The 20,723-nt window shown below is 42.2% G+C and overlaps 1 protein-coding gene across 7 annotated transcripts in view; it reads left to right on the plus strand.

Annotated features, from left to right (window-relative positions):
* The first annotated feature begins 306 nt into the window (after positions 1–306).
* The window catches only part of LOC125881571 (partitioning defective 3 homolog), a 420,073-nt gene continuing 399,656 nt past the window's right edge, over positions 307–20,723 (plus strand). For 3 of the 7 annotated variants that reach the window (XM_049564733.1, XM_049564740.1, XM_049564738.1), the window contains exon 1: positions 308–815. In XM_049564733.1, the coding sequence (XP_049420690.1) occupies positions 696–815 (120 nt within the window). In that variant the 5' untranslated portion in view covers positions 308–695. Of the gene's footprint in view, positions 816–18,581; positions 18,647–20,723 lie in introns of those variants that run through there. The other 4 variants (XM_049564735.1, XM_049564734.1, XM_049564736.1 and 1 more) reach the window with 3 other exon arrangements.

Below are 20,723 nucleotides of genomic sequence, written 5' to 3' on the forward strand. Positions count from 1 at the left end.
CTCTGAGCAAAATGGGTTGGGGTCACATGTGGAGGGCACCCTGTTGCAGGTTAATGCAGCCCTGGTTCCATGATTTTAAGGACTCCTGGAAGTCCTGGAATTAGATTAAACCCACTGCAGACATGTGGTTTATATTGTATTAATGCAGTCATACTGACATTAATCATGGTGCCAAGATGAAGTTAATAAAGGTCTTTGTTTCATAAGGTTTCCATGACACCTTTCTGGTGTCGACCACGACTCTGCACTGACAAAACAAGTGTTACGCAACTTTCTGTGATAAGAAAGCAAAGACATGTAAAGTGTCTTCGGATGGGTTCGCCCACAGCAGCAACCTGCATTGCATTGGTCGGTGCTGGAAACATTCTTAGTGCCTGCTCTGACATGTGGGCGCACTCGCACTGTCAGTCCAGTTGTGCGCTCTCTCCCTCTCTCTCGCTGCTCAGGCTTTTTGTTGGGAAGTTTCTGTAAGTGAGTCAACACGGCACACAGGGAGGACGCCACCCAGCCCCGCCGCTGGATCCAATGCTGGGCTTCTCCTTTCTCCTCCGAGGACGCAGGACACGAAGACAACTTCACTTCGACTTCTTCAACAACAACTGGGGATCTAGTTTTGTAACCGTCGCGCTCCGGGGATGGTTATTGTCGCTTTGACGCGTCTTTTTCCTCATTGGAATTAACGCAGCGGAGGTGAAATGAAAGTGACGGTGTGTTTCGGGAGGACCCGGGTGGTCGTTCCGTGTGGAGATGGGAATATAAAAGTGCTCAGTCTTATCGAACAAGCGGCCATGAGGTATAAGAAGGCGATCGCAAAGGTAAGAGCCGCACACAGCCCTGCTCCCGGGTGCCTTTGTAGCGTTTCCCCCAGCGGAGCAGCAGCACGCTGCATCCACACTGGGAGCCTCAACATGGCGCTTTTTCACGGGCTGAGGAAGAGGGAGAGAGTGGGCAGAGGAGAGCCAGTGGCTGCCCCTAAAATCGGAGCCAGTGGGGACCCCCAGGGGCCCCTGGTGGGGGAGTGGGAAGCTTTTCATTGTTATCTCAAAGGTGATGCTCAGGAGTGATTACTTTCACTAGGGTAGGTCACTGTTTTCTACACAAGGAATCTAAAGAGTTATGAAGCAGATGGGATCTGTGACTGCTCCCCTGTGTGTCTGTGAGCGTGTCCATGAGAAGGAAAGGAAAGACTCAAAATTCAAAAGTGGTTGTACTGGCAGGAAAGTGTGCAAGAGTGCACTGAGGTCATCCAGTGAGTGTGTGAGCAGTGAGGATAAAATAAGCATAAGTGTATATTTACAACTTGTGCATTTGCACCCCGTCCAATGAAACCATAGCAGAAGCAGAGGACTTAAAATTTGACATAGTTTAAGACAATTAAACTATAAATTGATGCAAAAAAAGCAAAAATGGTGCATGAAATTTTACCAAAATGCCGAAAATTAAGTGTTTTATGCTCAAAAATCTTTGGCAGATGACTCCCAAAGACCTAATTTAATTTGTGTCCAACTGATGTTGAAACATAACCTACACCCTTGGAAATAGGAACAGAATAACCTGTGTTTAAGTGTGTGAATACTGGCTACTACATACGCATTATAAGTCCCAGTAGGGCTAGTTAATCCTGCATTTGCTCCCAAGTAAAACCATGAAAGTTTCAGAAGACATTAAAGTTAAAATTTAAGTCATTCACTCCATAAATTGATGCAGAAAAGGCAAAAATGGTGCATAAAAAAGCATGTTATGCTCAAAAATCTCTTATTTAAACTGTGTTGAAACACAACCTACACCCTTGGAAATAGGAACAAAATTACCCATGTTTAAGTGTGTCAATACTGCATTTTAAAACAGTAAAATCATAGTAATCTGGCTACTACATACACATTATAAGTCTCAGTAGGGTGAGTAGTTATTTCTGCATTTGGCCATCCAGTAAAACCATTAAGGTAGCAGAGGACTTTAATTTTTCATAAATTGATGCAGAAAAGGCAAAAATGGTGCATTAAAATTCTCCAAAATGCAGAAAATTAAATGTTTTATGCTCAAAAATCTCTGGTACGGGACCTCCAAACCCCTCATTTCATTCGTGTCCCCACTAATGTTGGAACACAGCCTACACCCTTGGAAATATGAACAAAAAAACCTGGTTTAAATGTGTCAGGACTGCATTTTAAAACAGTTAAAACATACTAATCTGGCTACTACATACACATTGTAAGTGTCAGTAGGGATAGTAGTTATTCCTGCATTTGCCCCCCCAGTGAAACCATTAAAGTTTCAGAAGACATTAATGTTAATATTTAAGTTATTCACTCCTTATATTGATGCAGAAAGGGCAAAAATGGTGCATAAAAGTTCACCAAAATGCAGAAAATTAAGTGTTTTATGCGCAAAAATCTCTGGCAGAGGACCCCCAAACCCCTCATTCCACTTGTGTCCCCACCAATGTTGAAATATGAACATATTAACTTGTGTTTAAGCGTGTCGATACTGTGTTTTTAAGCAGAAAAAAAGAGTAAACTGGCTACTACATACACATTATAAGTCCCAGTAGGGCTGTAGTTATTCCTGAGTTACATATATTACATATACGGTTGTGTAGATTCATTGTTGGACATTTTTAATCTCTGTGAGTGCACTCATGTTTCTGCATCATGACCAAGTTGATCAGTTTTATCAAAAAGCAGTAATAGGCCAATGGACTGAGAGAAGAAACCCTGCCTTGCACTCATTGCTCTTTGCAATTACACGCTGACGACAAAAGTTTTTAAGTTCATCCAAGTTTCATCTATCAAATGACGGAACGCATGACTGTGTGAAACCCCCGTGCCAAATTTGAATGAGGCCTGACTAGGACACTGATTGCCTTCCCCCTTTGTGGGTTTCTAGTGGCTGCGCTTTTAAAAGCCATTAAATGACTAATGAATGAATTAAAGTTTGGTACTGTTTCCATGGTTAGTGACAGCACTCTCTCCTCTCTGCCAGTGGGCGGTAATTACCAGTGGAGTCACGTTAATGCTGCAGCTTCTTCTCAAGGCCTTGGAATACGAAGGTGAAACCACGCCGGTTTGGCCAAGTTATTTCTTTTCATGTGTTTTAGCTGAGGGAAGACAGACGGAGAGAGAAAGACTTTGTGTCGCAGGTTTCAGAAAGATCCAGAGTGAGAGTGTTGTGATGGCAGATGTGGGTTTGATTGAGCTCAATAAATGTTTTTCCTTCAGTACACTCTCAGAGACACTTCACACCTGTACGCTCAGCTCCATAGTGACAGATGAAATACCTTTTAACTTCCTGGAGAAGATGAATCTCCAGTGTTGCACCTCTGTAGTAGATTTTACCACTGAAGGCAAACAGTGACGGAGGAGGTCAACACTAACACTCATTCCTGAAGAGCACTTCCTCCTTACTAATCACACACATGCATGCACCCACACACATTCACTCCTCTGTTTACCAGTGCTTGATGGTTTTCCATGGTTCAGCAGAACGGAGGCGACTGGCTCATTGATCCGTGCAGTGGCACTGTAAATGTAGACGTGAAGGCTTCCCCTCTGGAGAACACTTGGCTCTGGGTCAACATATCACAGGCCAGCCAGGACCTTTGGACTACAGGAAGATGTAATCACACTCGAGTTGTATAATATTCCTGCAGCTGACAGCAACACTGAATCACTTTAACCCTTCGTGTAAATGTGCAAAAGTAGTCTTTTATGCACAAGCAGATGCTGTGGCATGCACTATGTATTCATGCAGACAACAGAATGTTTCACCTTTGCCATGAAGAAGTTCTTAAATCACACGTAATTCATGCGAGACAGCAGTCAGCTCAGGTGTTCCAGCTTTAGCATGAAGACGGGAAACAAAGGAAAGTGAAAGAGGCATCTGCCACAACTCAGAAGCCTCAGATTGCAAAGGTACACTCTGCAACTGAGGCGTTACAAAAAGTGGCACACAGAAGTGAAGGTACTGCTGGATCATATTTGTGTGAGATGTGGGCAGCATGAGAATAGGTTGAGTGTACTCCTTCTCTATGTGTAAGATTTATTGTTTTTAAGTCTCTATTAATTGAGTTTGTCGTATAGGTTATCGTCCATTTCAGTTATTGTTATTTTGTTATTATCTTTTTATTGTCTGTTTTACATGATTGAAATAAATATCAATCGATTGTTAGCACGCACAGAAGATCCAAAGGCCTTGTAGAGTGCAGCCCAATGTGCTCTCTCAGGTCGAGTTTTATACCTGTAGATTGATTTATAAGGTCAGGACAAAGGAGGAAAAAGGTACGTTGTTTCCCTTCAGTTCTAGTCTGGTTTGTGTTCCCAAGAAACCATTGAGCCAACAGTTTGCGAGGCTTGGGTAGAGATGCATGCCCAAAAGAAAAGTCCACAGTTCTGGTCAGAAGGAGAAACACATCGACTTTTAGGGCCCTTTCATACCTACCTCATTTGGGCCAGACTTTTGGACTTTTACGTTTTTAAATTACAGGTGTGAAACCTCGTTGGACCCCGATCCAGACCAAACAGCCACGCCTTGGTCCGATGAAAAGAGGTGATCTTGGTGTGGATCAAACTGCACCATGGTTTGGTTTCTGGTATGAAAACATATTTTTGGATCTTTTCGATCAACTACAGGAAGTTTTTGCAGGCTATTGCCTAGTGGTTTAGCGACAGAGAGACTGATGATGGATGTTGGCGATCAGAGCAGAGGTGAAATTCGCTGTGAAGTTGTCAGGTGGTAGTAACCGAGCAATGTAGGTTCCAGTTTGTCCATGAACAATGCAACATAGCAAAATGAGCCACAGCAGCACATGGGAAGAGGAGGAGACGACTCCATAAAGAGTTGAAAACACTCAAATACTTTTAAAAAATTATTTTCCAAGGGGATGACAGAGAGGGGATATGAGAGGTTGGGAGAGCCTGTCTACAGACCAATCAGTGTTAGGCATGGGGAGGCGCAGCTCGCATAGGTGATGACGACAGTACACAGGTATGTCATGTACAGCTCCCCGGATCAAATGTCTGCAATGTAACAAACATGCTAACCTTGGTTTGACCCTTGGTTTGGACTTAGAGGTGTGAAAAGGCTCATAAACATTACAAAAGACTTGGATAACAACAGGTTTTTAGTGCAAACAGTGCAACGCTGACCTTTTCAAGGTGCTTGAAGGAATGAAAGAGGGAGGCTGTGTTTGCACAGTTGAACAGGTCTGCCACAGGTAGAAAACTGATGTTGATCAGAATGCACGCTGCATGTAAACAGGAATATTAGTGAAATATTTATTTTCATTGGCCATGTAAACAGCTTAGTACAGGGGTGTCAAACATATGGCCCGCAGGCCAGAACCGGCCAGCCGAAGCGTCCAATCTGGCCCACTAGATGACAAGACTAAGAGGTGACGGAGTTTCAGGGGCTAGTTAAACAATGTGTTGCCTGCTTCATGTAAAATTCTGCTTCAGCTTTATCCAGAGACAAACTGATAGGATATGTGAGGAGCTCCCTGCACTTCCTGCTTGAGCTGAAAACTCTTGAGCAGCAACTTCACGTCCACCTCCTTTCTACCTTCCTCCTCTATACTTAAAGCTGATGTCGCCTCCACCTCCATTCTGCCTGACTCTAATGACTTTATCTACCTCTTCATTATGCATGAACCATCTTGGGTTGCAAAGATATCTGTCACACGCATTGCTGTGTTAATTCAGCGATGCTTTTAATCTCGGAGCCTCTTGGTTGCCTGTAATATCAGTGATCTGTGAAATTAGACTTATTCTCCTTTCAGAATTAGCTGTGCTGAATTAGCTGAGCCCAGTCAGACAATGGCACAAGCTGTGCCGGTGTACCTGATCTCCTCTGGGGACTCTCGAGGTCTTTGTCACAGTCTGAGTGGGACCAGGAAGTACGCATCAATCAGCCACTCGAGCACCATCAACTTCAGAGTCAATCTGGTCTACAGTATGCACAGTCATGAAGGATTAATGCTAAATAGATTCTCAAGCCTCCCATCCTGCCTCTCTGCTCCCAGGGCTGTTGTTTTTAGCACTCGGCCAGTCGAGTAACAAGTGAGTGTTTACCACATCTGCAGTCATGTAGGCAAGAGCAATGCGAAGACGTTAGTTAGTGGGTTTTCCTGTTGGCGTCCAAAACACCACGTGGATGTGAGTGGAAGTTCATATCTTTACTCATCCTCCGTCACATCTGGTACACCATCAGTCAGAGACATACAACTACAGAATGCTCGTCACTAGTTCCATAATTTGCGGTTGCAACGCTTTGAAGAGCTGCATCTCTAGATCTTATTTGTCTCTTACTTTCCCACAGTTACCCAACCTAAATGTAGGTCTTAAAGCACATAATTGGCCTTTTTCCTCCCCAAACTCCACTAAGTCAGGCTCGCAGGCATGTCACAGCAGAGTTGAGTTGTTGAAATACACACATGCAGAATATCCTGAGGGGACAACATGATTAAGCGAAAAGTCCCTATCTTCATTTCGGCCCTTCTTTCATTGCAGAGTATAACAGCAGCACATGATGTGCATGTGTCCTGTGGTTCCAGCACGTCTGAAGTCTGTGATGTATTTGTCTTTATAGCACACAAAGATGCATGTGACACCAATCACAAAATGTTGAAAGGGTAGTGGTTGACTTAACAATGACTGTGTCCTCTGTGGGAATATTTTTTATGTTTTTATTTAACTCATATTTAACTAGGTGAGTCCCCTGGAATAAAGCGTTCGGTGATGAGTAAGGGCTTTATAATTCGTAACAAATCTCAGTGCACTATGATATGCAGTATCTAATATGTGCAGATGCATTCATGCACAACAAATCATCAAAATCCAGAACCGGTAAAAACGTAGCAGCAACCTGGCCTCAAAGGAGATCAGTAAAAGATATTTGACATTTGGAATCCTTTGATTTAGCATATAGACTGGAAGCAGGGGAAGTGCTCGCACAAATGGCTGTTTGTACTCTTTAACTTTTTGTATGGATAAACAAACATAATAAAAGGGCTTAATTAGTGAGCTTTAGAGAGGGGCTTGGAGCCAGGCTAGCTGTTTCCCTGTTTCCAGTCTAAATGGCTACTGGCTGTAGCTTCATATTTAGCGTACCTACATGGAAGTAGTGTCAACCTTTTTATCTAACCCTGGAAAAGACAGTATTCCCCAAAATGTCAAGCTGCCCCCTTTGAAACAGTAGTCTTTAAAAGGGGTCTCTTTTTCAAGATCACTTTAAAGTCAACTTGAACTTCCACCAGGCTAGTCCACACATGGTCTTATATCTGGGTTGGAGTCTGACGGTCACTGCTGAACAGCTGTTTATTATAGTTTTGTTTTCATTTTAAGACCATGTGTGTTAATTAGTGTCATGAACAGGGCTGCACAATTTATCTTTTTATTTTTTTAATCGTCACAGGGATATCAACATGCTCGACAAACAAATTGTGATCAGAAAAGTGCACTTTAACGTCTAACTGCCATTTTTTTTGTGGCTTTCGTGTTCAGTTGAATGTTTAATTTGATAAATAAAATGGTGTGTTCGTTTTGTACTCGGAAGTCAGAAATTCCCAGTTCCCAGTCGGAAGTTTAAACTCGAATGCGCCCTAAGATCGGATTTTCAACTCGGAAACTCAGAGCAGCCGCATCAACCCCGACTTACGAATTCAAGATCGCTGCCGGTCACATACATAGTGAGTAAACACTCTGCTAAAGTACTGTTTATAGCAATTTTATCTTATTTGTTTATTGCTACCTTCTCCATCTTTTATCCTCATCTGCGGCATTCATCAGTTGGAGTGCATGGTGGTTCTGAAGCTGTCTATACTCCGAAAGTGCAAGGGCAACAAAGGCTTTCTTGCGGGTATCCATGTTTTTTTCCGACTTGTCCACCGTCGTCAACTAGAATGCAAAAACTGTTGTCAACTCGGAGGTGACACCATTCCCACTGCCGACTTCCAACCTCTGTGTACAAAACAAACACCAAAAGAATGTTGGAAATAATTACTTTAAAAAAAAAAAGAAAAAAAAAAAAGTAAAAAGTAACACTTTTTTTTTTTTGTATTTTTTTAAACTAGGTCCTATTTTAATATCTGTTCATTTATTGCATGCAATATTTTTATTGGGATATTAAACAAGGTTGGAAGCTATAGTCTGAAGTACAAAATATCCACTTGGAGTTCAAGTTGCAAAACAATAATACACCAGACCTAGGGTATTTATGCAGGTTTTTTTTTTGTTTGTTTAAAGTGGAGAACCTGCTAAAACTCAGTTCCCAGTGTCAGGGTGGCTGTCCGATACCCGGATCCTCCAGTCCACATGTCAAAGCACCCTCAAGCAAGATATTGAACCTAGGCCTGTCGCGATATGCGATAAGTCGGTTAATTGCACGGTAAATTAAAAGGGAGACGGTTACTTTTCCGGCTGCGATTAATTGCTATATTCATGCGTGTTTGTTTTACCGTCTATCTCCACCAAAGAGACTGGACGACAAGAGCGCTCACTGCCGTGCATCATCTGGCAGCCAGGTGAGTTGGTTCATTAGCATAATGAACGGAGGGAAAGCTCTTGTCATGGAGTGTCTTTGGCTATGGGCTACACTCTCACACACACACACACACACACACACACACACACACACACACACACACGCACAGTGCGATCTTCATGAGGGGGATCGGAGGAGGTGGAGAAAACAGAGAGTTGAGCGTAAGAGAAAGACAGGGAACTTGTTCCTAAACCAAATACCATGCCCCTGTGTGGGAGTGTTCTGGATTTAAAGCAAATGACAGAGGGGAGCCCAGTTATTTGGACGAGCCGGGTTTGTTCTAAAACCATCTCAACAAAAAGAGCGAATACGACCAACTTAGCTGCACACCTGAGAGTGAGAGACTGACAGTCTATTTTTTTGTATTTATTTATTTATTTCAATATTTTTACGTGTTATTTTGGATATTTAAATTTTCTTTTTTGCATTCCTAAATATTCTTGTCAAATAAATGTTTATTTCTCTTTTAAAGGGTGTACTTGCATCAATATGCCTTTATCATCAACAGCAAAATTACAACAATAGTAAAAATGGTCTTAAAAGCACAATATTACGCAATATTATTGCTTATCGCAATAATTTCTGATGCAATTAGTTGCCCAGCAAAATTTGTTATCGTGACAGGCCTAATTCAACCTCAAATTGAGTGTGTGTGAATAAACTGAGTAGCAGGTGGGACCTTGAATGGTAGCATCAGCCACCGGTTGTTTGTGTGTGAATAGGTGAATGTGACTCTGTAATGTAAAGGTGCTCTAAGTGATTGGAAGACTAGAAGGGTACTAATACAAGTGCAAGTGAATTTACCGTGAAGACCAGAGCCATGTGTACGGCTCTGCAGTAGACGAGTCTGCCTTTCTGTTTTTTTCACTTCGGTTTCACATTTGAGGTGATGAACGTGGCGGAAAACAGGGGTCGTAAACAGTAGTAAGCAGTATGGGGCCAGTGAAAATATTGTGACTTATAGTTCTAATTTGGTGCTGACGAATTTGGATCAATGTTGGAGTAAAGATTGGATGGTGATGGACAGAATTTTGTGTCGGGAAAGGGGTAAAAATCAGCCATTCACTGCCAGTTGGAGCCGACTACCTCAGAGTTATTTGTCCTAAGAAGGAATGCCTTTTGTTACCTTTACCACTAAAAACAACAAGCCAGATGTTAGAAGGTGTTAGTGTTTTTTTGTCCAGTGGAAAAGGTGCTTAAAACGTAGAAATGGAGCAGTTACTTTTTATGTTTCTGTCCTGGATAAAGTAACAGATTCATTGCACTTAAAAGAAGCCGATGGCAGCATCATACACAGCGACAGAACAGATATACTGGCTGAGGGGTATGGACCGAAAACATCGCAGTAAATTTCCTGTACGGCCTCTTTGACTGACAACGTTAACACATTGACTTCACACTTAGCAGGCTGCTTATTGCTGACCCCTGTCCTAAGGCTTTCAAGCCTCTCCGGCTGCTTGTCAGTTCAAAGTTAATGAGCCGTTGAGTAACTTTTAGCTCGAGCTGATCTGAAACAAATACAGTAAGGGAAAAGCTGCTCCCCTGTAGCAGTTTCTGAGAACTCTGGACACTTTTCTGCTGCAGGGCAAAGCTAAACCAGTTAGCATCTGTTTGAGACACGATGTGTGAAGCACCAGACTGATGTTGATTTGAAAGGAAAAGTGAAAGACAGGACATCCTCCGAGACATATGTTGGAGATATGTTTTTCTGTTTACTCTTTTTCAAAGACGGATGCTGTCTTGTAGAGAGTTTTATCTAAAAACATTTGAATCTGCCTCCACATGCACTGCTTTGGAGCACCACTCGTCTGCTCTGGGAATCATCGGCCTTTACTAAAAGTTCAACTATTATTTTTAATCCTCATCTATTCTCAGGTAAGGGCCTAACAGCTAGTGGAGCTGCGCTGAAACACACCGCAAAGAGAAAGTGGGAAGTGGTGCTGGAAGGGTTGTCAGTGCTCATTAGCTCACAACACTCAGCGGCTCACTGCTTATGTAATGGAGAGGAGCTGCTGTATGTGAGCAGGAATATTACAGTGGTGGAAGGTAATTAGGGGATTATCATGTGAGTGGACAGTACAAGGCTGAGCTGTATAGGCCCTGTAGGATGATGGGATGCAATGGGATTGATGGTAACGGAGTAAGAGTCGGTTGGTTCATCTGTGGTCAAGCAGCAGTGATTTTTTAGAGTTCATCTCCACCACAGCAGGGAAGGAAGCAGGGAAAGAGGAGGAGAAATGTGGACTCAGTAACCTCTCTTCCTCTTGTTGTATTCTCCTCTGGCTCTCCTTCACTTTCCTATGCTTCGCTTTTCCGCTCTTCTTGTGTCCTCATCTCTCTTTTCTTTCCTCCTTTCTTCTCCTTCTTCCAGCAGACTGAGCAGTGTCCTTGTTTTGTGCAAACTCCTTCCAGGGGAATTGTTGCCTACCAGTCTTTGACTGAAACATCACACACCCGCTGCTCCAAAATCACGAGCTCGCAAGTTTGCTCAAGCAGCCAGAAGAGATGTTTAGTACCCCTGGCCTGCAATGCACCCCGTCACCATGTGTCTACTCAGATATAAGATGGTGGGTTACTCCATCTTCAGGAGTGTCTTACTTTTAAAGGGGACTGAAAATGCTTTTCCGTATTTTGTGTCTTACTTGGTAAATAAGATGCTCCTATTAAACGTGACCAAAGTTTCTATTAATGATGTTTTTCTACTCTGGCTACAGTATGACATCACAGTGTGGCAGATTCTGCTCCAGACACACTACTGCGAAAGTTTCTGTAACATAGCAGGGGTGTAAATCACCAGTTTCATCACGATACAATATCGATTCTTTGGAAAACGATATAATATTTGCCGATATTACAACGTCTGCCATGATACGATTTCAATTCAGTGCGATTCAGGGGCCTGCGATCGATACGAGACGATATTATCTGCCCATTACCCATTACAGAGGAAGCTGCCACCCTTTTCTTTCACGCTTTTGGCCATAAAAGATAAAAACAGCACATAAATAATGTAAATAATAGTAACTGCTTACGTGCAGTAAAGTTTACTTTAAACTGACACACATAAAACAGCACATGGGATAAGTTAACCTTCAGGGCTTTCTGTCAGAGAGACCTTTCTGGAAGAAATCTTTTCATTTTAACCCAAACCATCATCCATTTCCTAAAACTTCAGGTCTGTCAAGCTTAAAGCCCCGAAGGAAAACTTCTCCCAACAGCCATAAAACATGGATTAATAACAACATCATTTAACAAAAGTATAACATTCAGCTCAGTAATAACTGTCAGAGTTCATAGACAAAACTAATGTTTTTACTAGTCACTCATTATTAGCTAGCGGCTAGCAGACTTTTTTCCTCTACTCATAACTTAAGGCGCTGTATGTAAGAATGTGGCCAAAACAGTTACTGCACTCAAATTCAAAATACTGCCGCGAGTCGTGTCCGCCTCCCCTACAGATTCGAGGTTGCTGCACAGCGGCACGCTGGAGACTGATTTGTTTGCCCACAGGCGGCTGCTGTGACAGGGCCGTGTCGCCACGTCCGTGATCTTCGGTTTTCCAGCGGACCGTTCGAGCAAATCCGGCTTCTCTGCTGCTAACGCTGCTGCCGGGATACATCTCATGAGGAGCCGGCTGCTAATGCTATGTACCGGGACACTGCTAATGCTGCTGGCCGTGCTGCTGTAGCTCAGTCGTAACTGTAACTGATGCTGAGACTCTACTGACTGCGTGACTGGTAGATGGTGGTGGGTGGCGCAACAGGCCAAAACACAAATTCAAAACATAAACATGATTTGCAGACTGCAAAAATGTTTTGTAAATGTGAATATTCTGGCTGTACTATTGTTGTCAGTGAGATCAGTATGTTATATGAACATTATTCCTTAGTCTCTGTGACATATTAGGAGGATTTTATGACTATTTGCTTTAGATTTCTTACATATAGCTCCTTTAACAAATTACCTGTAGCGTTAATATTTTTCTCACTCACTGTTGGTTTAAATATTTGCATATCCCGACAGAACAGCACGTTTGAATTTCAGCCTGCATGCATGTTTTTTCAGCCCAACATTGAACAGTGAAACAGAGCAGCTAATGTTACCATGGTGAGAAGTTAGCGGAGTGAGTTGCTCGTCCAGGCAGGTACGTTACGTCACGTTTTATCTCGTAACGGCATTGTCAACATACAGCACATGCTCTGTCTGTTGTCGACCTGTATTTTCTCCGAAAACCAAATTATTTCCACGCTGCTGATTTATTCCAGAGTAAATAAACGCTATCGTTATCGTCTTTCTCTCAGCTGTTTGCCATCTGCCTGCTGCTGTTTGACAGTGACACAGAAGATATGGAATGTTTGCACTTTGCATTGATGATATTGGATCGTTGACTATTTAATCGATATATCGATCCAGATAGATGGATCGTTACCTCTACAACATAGCCTACTCTGCTAAGCGAAGCTTCATGCTAACATCAGGGAAACATGCAAACTTAGTTGCCATTGTTGTAAATTTCTGCGTGAGTGCCAATCATATTTGTGCTGGAACATGTCTGGTTGTATTCAGAAGCTTTTCGTGCCACATATTCTCTGTTACAGTCATTGCCGGCTATAAGTACACTGATAATGTACATGTAGCTATAGGCTAACATCAGGGAAACAGGTAATCTTGGTTCCCGATTTTGGATCATATTCCTGCTGGAACATGACGGGTTGTGAAGATTTTAGTTTAGAAGCTTTTTTCGGTGATTTTTCACTGTAAAAAGTGTCACTATTCTCTGTTAAAGTCATTTCCTGGCTGCAGTGATGGGGCAGAGATGCTGACCAATCAGAGCAGACTTGGCTTAGGAGGGGGGCTTAAAGAGACAGTTGCTAAAACAGAGTGTTTCAGACAGAGGGTGACTACAGATGTTCCAGTGCGAACAGTATGAGAAAAATAAAGTGTTTTTTGACCATTATAGTGTATAAACATGGTCTAGTAGAAACTTCAAATGCATGTATGAACCTTAAAAAAAGAGCATTATAGGTCCCCTTTAAAACTAGCATGTACATTTGGGAAAACACTTGAGGTGCTTTGTGCAATGTCAGGAATCTGCAGCAATAATAGAACATGCAGTAGTGTTTGCAGAAAACAGATTACACAGTACAAAATAGCCTGTAATTTCCCATGGAGGCTGGTAACAGCATGTTAGTAGTATAGTGGTGACAGTAAATGGTGGAGCAGACTAGTCGTTAAATACTAGTCTAAAAAGAGAGATCTTAAAGTTCTACTTCAAAATGAAAGTACCTCAGTTCAGCAGCGTAGAAACATATAGAGTACGATCTATAAGTAGCTAGACGGTGACGTGTTTATTTTGGTGCTCAACTCAAGCATTTATGGGAATGACATGAAACAGTGATTATGAGGTTAAAGTTCTGACTTATAGTTTTTTGAAACAGTGCCGTACAGAAAACGCAACCAAGGCATTTTTATGGCCAAATATTGGGGTGTTCTTGACTGTCAGTGTCAGCCACTTGACCCCACATAAAGCAAGAAGTGATACTGGCTGCGGTGCAAGCATGACAGAGAAGATAACAAGCGTTTGAAATCTGTGGGTTGGAGACGTCTGATAGTCTTAGACTGTTAACCAAACATTAAATATGATTGGTTTTAAAGAATGTTTTATAATCTGCCCAATTTTGGGGGGACTATGTACACAAAGGTCTACATTTCCTACAAAGTGCAGCACTCTAGATGCTGCAGACTTTGGTCCACATTCGTGCGGCTTTGCAAGTGGGTCAGTGTCGAGCAGAATTTGAGAGCACTTCCGTACAACCTGTCATGCTAACTGACTAAATGACTGTCTGGCAAGCTTCCGTATTCATGTGGTCGGCACCAAGGACAATGACACCACACTGAGTCTCTTATCATTCCCACACAGCGTCTCTCTTCAGGGTCAAGCTAAGTTGACTTTAGGGCTTCCCTGCTGGCTTGCATGCATCTCAGGTGTACACACAGGTGCGGACATATGGTATGCACACGGTAAGGAGGACACATTCAAGCATGCAAAGACTTGAGACTGTAGCATAGCACCAGCTGCTCTGGATGCTGAGCCTGAGAGTTAGAGACGAAGCTTGAATATTTTCTGGCTGTAGCCGCTAAACACAGCAATGCAAGCAGGCCACATGCCATCATGGCAACTGCCAGTGTCTGAGTATGCCACAGTGATGCCAAGCCATTGCGTGACCGGCTTCATGTATTCTGTGTGAGGGCATCCAGGGTCAGATTCTGTTGTCACCGCTGATGTGGTTTTAGTAGTTGATTTTTTTTTCTTTTCTGGTTTGCAGTGTTTATCCACTGCCCTTGGAGCTGAATAACAGGAATTCCTTTTGCTGTCAAATCATTTACAGATTTAGCAGGACTTGACACAGAGCAGCAAGAAGCACATGAGGAATATGTGTGTGTGTGTGTGTGTGTGTGTGTGCATCCATGGACGTGCTTTTTATGTGTGTTCTTCAAATATTTTTTTTCTTTCAGAGATAACGTAGCTCCATTCAGACACAGCTCAGCTTGACCACGCTGACATACCAAACATGAGCTCTTGATAGCTGCTAGCTTGTGTTTTCCTATCCCAGCCGCAGCCTTGTGATGTTGGGGACCCTGTTGTGTTATCTTAACTTACTGGTCCAGGAAATCAGGCTAATCATTAGCCTGAACCGTTAGACACAAGACAATAGCAGCAATGCACTGCACTTGATCATGCATAACTTGGATGTGTAATCGTCCTGTAAGGCTTCTCTTTATAGCTTCAGGAGACTTCGACCTCCGAAATTCCTGGATGTTTATTATAGATGGTGAATACCTGTTGTTGCTCCAGTGAAATGTTGCATCAGTGTCTCAGTCACAGCCCTTATTTTGTGCTTCCTATCTCTCTTCCTTATCACTCCTGCTCACCCTCTCACTCCCCTGCTGTTCATGTGTAATGCTCCTGTTTGTTATCACAGATTAGTCACCAGAAGATAATGGGTTTGCCTTGAGAAAGGTTAGCATTAAGCTCCTTTCATGTAATTCTGGCAACCTGGCTGGCAGCCGATAGGCCACGTTTGGGAGTTAGAGGGATTGGTTTCACCGCAGCCAACTGAGACACAGTAGAACATGGCAGAATAAGTGGTAATCTTTCGTTATACAAAACCCTCCTGCAGTTTATGGTTTTAGAGAAGCTGCTCATTAGAGGGGTCATTGTTTCGTTTAAGCCGTTTCATATTATTTCCCTCTGCTGCTTTCAAGAGGATCATTTGGGCTTTTCCATCTTTTGCCAGGCAAGTTGCTGCAGGAGTGATGCCTGTCGGTGGATAGCTGAGAAAATATAAATCTACTTCTCCCTGTGCTGTCAATCCACCCTCTCCATATTTGTATGTGTGCGCGCAGCGGCGGTGCCTTCAAAAATGATAAGATGAACATTTGATTCAGTTGCCACCAGAAGGGTTAAAAGAGAGGGACTACATAAAACCTTTAAAAAAGGTTTGGAAAATTTGAGCAAGGTGACAAGCTGTTGAATTAAATGTATTTCATGCAGAAAGGGCCGACATTATCTTTGCTATTACTGCTAAGATGGAAAAGCACTTTCAACCCGCCTGACATGTTCTTAAAGGCTGTTTTGACAGCTTCTTCTGTCTACACTTTGCACGTCTTAATACGGGGGGCCCCTTATTCTGCTCCTAAAATACACACACACATTACTTTTCCATTCAGTAATGGTATGGGCTGCTGTTGCTTCGCTTTTTATTTAAGGGAAGCTCCCAAACCTGGCTCCGTGGAGAGGAGAAGCTTTCCCCAGCTTTTATAGATTCCAGTTATAGTTATACAATCATTTCTCGGAGGCAGAGCTGCTCCGACGGCAGAAATAATGGAATTGGTTCACTTAAACTTCAATGGGAGCAGGCACAGTAACACAGCTTTGTAGACTGGCAAACTAACGGTATGAAAAATGTGAATATATCGAAGGCCATTTTGGGTAATTGATAACTTTTGATCGTCAGCGGAATTTCAGTTTGCAGAAAAAAAGGAGAGATTTATGATCATAGCGTCTTGCTCTGCTACTTTTACAGTCGGCTTTAAAGCTCCCAAGCCGGAAAAAAAGCAAAGCAATGACTCTGCATATTAACATCTAACTCAACCACTGAGATTATTTCTGCCCTCAGAGCAGCTCGCCTGTTTGAAAAACTCCAATCTACTCTTGTTTCAGAGCTGTAGGACAACGGTTGATGGTTGATGTGACATGCTTGACTGGCTGGATGACCACAGAGTCAAGAAAGTGGAGTGTTCTCCATTAACAACCCAACTGTGGAGAGCCGTATACATTTGCTTCACCATAAATTCCATGAAATCTGCATTGTTCCATACTGACAGTTGGGTAAAGTGCATTTGCAAGGAAAATACGTGGGTTTGTTCAATGTGGTGATTCTGATGAGATCAATTCAGAGTGCATTTCCTTTTGTTTTGGGTAGCCTACTACAGTAGCCTTCTAAAGTGCCTCGAGTTGTTCCTCTTGTTTTTCTCATTGCACTTCTCAGCGAGATGACAATTCCTGCCTCCAGCTGGATCCAACTGTGAGCAAGTTGTAGCAAAGGCCAACTATGCGGTTTGCGGTGTTTCGACATGCAGGCCACGCCAGGCCCTCTTGGGTGTGATCCACTGTTTTGTCAACAGCTTATTTCTGTGGCCACGATTGCAGCTACAGAGCGCTCAGTCACTGAAGCGCAAGCACGGGGTGTTTGTCGAAGAATTAAGAACAAGACCTCATAATGACTGCATGCATTCCTTATGTGAGGTTATATTCACCTTGTGCATGGAGGCGGAGATGTTCGGAAAAACCTTTACCTGTTACAATTCAAGGATATTTGGTTTGTCGCACAAGGATAGGGACATAAATACTTCTTTGTGGCTGCTAGTATTGAATCTTTAATGCTTAATGTAGTGGCTTTTTCTGTCCGAAGAACTGTGACACCTTGAAAATACGTGCATAATATGAACATAGCGTGAAAACAACCCTGTTGTAATATTCTGTGGATACATATCTGGCATTTTATGACAGACACTTTTACTTTTCATAGCAAGCAAAGCACAGGTCGAACCAATAACCAGTGTTGCCAACTTAGCGACTAGCGACAAATCTAGCGACTTTTTCTGATGTTATTGAAGACTTCTGGAGACTCTGTTGTGAGAGCACGTATCATTCTTAGTCTTCTCAACGAGCAACGGATGCTACCGTGGGCTCCTCTCTCACCCCAAATCACTCACAGACGGCCCAGTCCTCCCTCCCAGCAGCAGTCAGAGCAGGAGACGTTAACCCCTCCACGTCCAGACTGCAAGTGAATCGCGCATGCGCAGAACCGCCGCTGGCTGATCTATCACTCTGATCCCGACCTGGTTTACAGTCAGGGAGGGATGTAAATGTAAAATTTTCTTTGTCTAATATAAATCACTGAAAGAAGGTTCATTTGTAGTTCTAAACATATTCAGGGTGTTTTTTTTACTCAGTTTTTGTCTCTCCCACGACGTTATTCCTCTCTCCTACAGCAGCCATTACAATTACATGCATATGGACAATTATGCAAATTAGGCGATGACATCATTTAGCGACTTCTAGCGACTTTTAGTACAGCCAATAGTTACTTTTCTTACTGAGGAGTTGGCAACAGTGCTAGGAACTTTTATGAGGGGTCTGTTCCCTTTATGTGTCTCAGTAAGTCATGACAGGGTGAGACAGCACTCGCATAAGGCCCATAGGAGTACACCTAAATGTAATGCAGTAGGTCATTAATTATAGGTTTCCTGTTTGTTGCGGAAAAGGTATAGGCCTTTTTGTAAGCAGGCAATGTGACTTAGCAGGAGAAGCACAGGTGTTACTAATAACACTAACGATGGCTCTGTTATATTCAAGTGTTCCTGTGAGAGTGACAATGAGAAATCAAGACAGCTAAATGGAATTCAGCTATCCTTAATTTTATCCTTTATATTTTTGCTTTTCCTTCTGTGTCAAGTTGACGGTGTCCTCAAAGTGGCCTATTGTTTTTCTTTTTGGTCACAAAGACATAGAACAGCTTTTAAATGACAGACAAACAGCCTTGAGGTACGTTACTAGGCTACCCCTTCAAGTTGCTTTGGCTAGCGTGTTAGCAAAGTCTAGTAGTTCACATTCAGAAGATATGGAGCAATATTAGCATTCATTTGGAGTTGTGTTTCTGTCCAGCTGACTAATCTAAGTCCCCCATCACTCTTCTTTAAGCTGTTTACTTTTGTGAAAAAATATCTGTCTTTGCTTGCTAGGTATTGGCTTTCTTTACCAGCTAGCTTGCTAACTGCTAACACTTTTGCTAACTTAGCTGCCTGTTGCTGCTAATGAGCTAGAGATGCTAACATACTAGCTTTGAGCTTTGTACAAATGGGTGATAAGTCTTTGTGTTTGCTACTGTGACTGATCTCTACCACATTTCATATAGTAAGTTTTTAATCAATAGATATTTTTTGTGAAAAATATCTGTCTCTGCGTGCTATGTAATGGCTTTCATCACCAGCTAGCTAGCTATCTGCTAACATTTTTGCTGTAAGCACAGCCAACTGCTGCTAATGAGCTAAAGCTGCTAATGTACTAGCTTTGAGCTTTGTACAAATGGGTGATAAGTCTTTGTGTTTGTTACTGTGAGTGAGCTCTATCACATTTCATATAGTACGTTATAAATTAATAGATATTTTTTTGACAAATATCTGGCTCTTTGCTTGCCAGGTATTGGCTTTCTTCACCAGTTAGCTAGCTAACTGCTAACATTTTGCTGTTAACAAAGCTAACTTAGCTTGCTGTTGCTGCTAATGAGCTAGAGATGCTAATGTACTAGCTTTGAGCTTTGTATAAATGGGTGATAATTATCACATTTCATATAGTAAGTTATTTAATTTTTAACAAAAAAAAAAGACTAGCAAAGCTTTAGCTTGCTAAAAACATCATTGTTAGACATGCTAAAGACTGTGTAACACAGGCTACTATAACACACACTGTTGCCGCAGGTGTAATTTGCTACTTGGACAAATAGTTATCTTCTCAAATTGCTTTTTTACTTTACGTTTTAATCACTTTTTTATCTCCCTGCATTACTCCCTTATTCTCTTCAGGAGAATATGTCAGAAAGGGGTGTTTGTCTATTTAATTTGTCATGCTAAATCCTCTTCCTCCCATTGTGGTTTCTAACCTGACATACTGTATCTGTGAGGCAAAATACATTTCCTTAGACTGAGACTGACAGATTGGCTATGCCTGATGCTAACGTTTAAACGTGGAAAAAGCTTGAAAAATGTGGTGATGCCAGACATGTCGGACGTGATATTGTAGGCTAAGATGTTGCTTGTGTGCAGACCTTCCTAAACAACAGTAAGCCTTTAGCGATTCAAACAGTGTGTTTACATGTATGCAAATAACCTGTTCACGAGGCTTATCCTGGTTATGGTTAAACTCAGGATGTGTTTACATGAGCATAGAGAAATCAGGATATTCATATTCCCTGTACACATGATAAATACTAGTATCCTGGTTACTGATTACTGCATTTCTATTTGCACATGCAAAACTAACAAACTTTTTGTATCTGTTAACCTGACATCCACATCCTGTAACTGTTAAACTTAAAATAATCTGACTGTGGCTTAAAATGAGTCCATTTTCACTTTTAACAGGTTTAGCACTATTAATGCCAACAGAACATTGTGGACTTGGCTTCTCCAGCTGATCGCCAGCAAAGGGAGACAAGAGTGACAGGAAATTTTACACAGGTCCATGACTTTGACCGGTGTATTGACCCTCAATAAGTGGGCTAACAGTACCCCGATTTCTTTTGGAGTAGTCTGACGGGATACTCCAATAACCAGTTAATAAACAGATTATTCACATACATGTAATTGCATGAGTGTCTTGCTCGAGGACAGTTATGCAGGGCAGATGTAAAAACAATTTGAGCTGTTACCCTCTGAATGACAGACATGTCTTTGTACACGCTGGGTGAGTAAATACAATTAGAATGAAGAATTAATTGCTAATTGATTTATGTGGGGTTTTTTATATTATTTGTTTTGAAGGATTACAATGGCTTAATTTTGCCATGTAAGATTTGGAAAACACTCACATGCAACATCAAAGTGGTCCTGTGGCTTCGTCTGTC

Source organism: Epinephelus fuscoguttatus, linkage group LG21, assembly GCF_011397635.1.
Source record: "Epinephelus fuscoguttatus linkage group LG21, E.fuscoguttatus.final_Chr_v1".
NCBI classification, from domain to species: Eukaryota; Metazoa; Chordata; class Actinopteri; order Perciformes; family Serranidae; genus Epinephelus; species Epinephelus fuscoguttatus.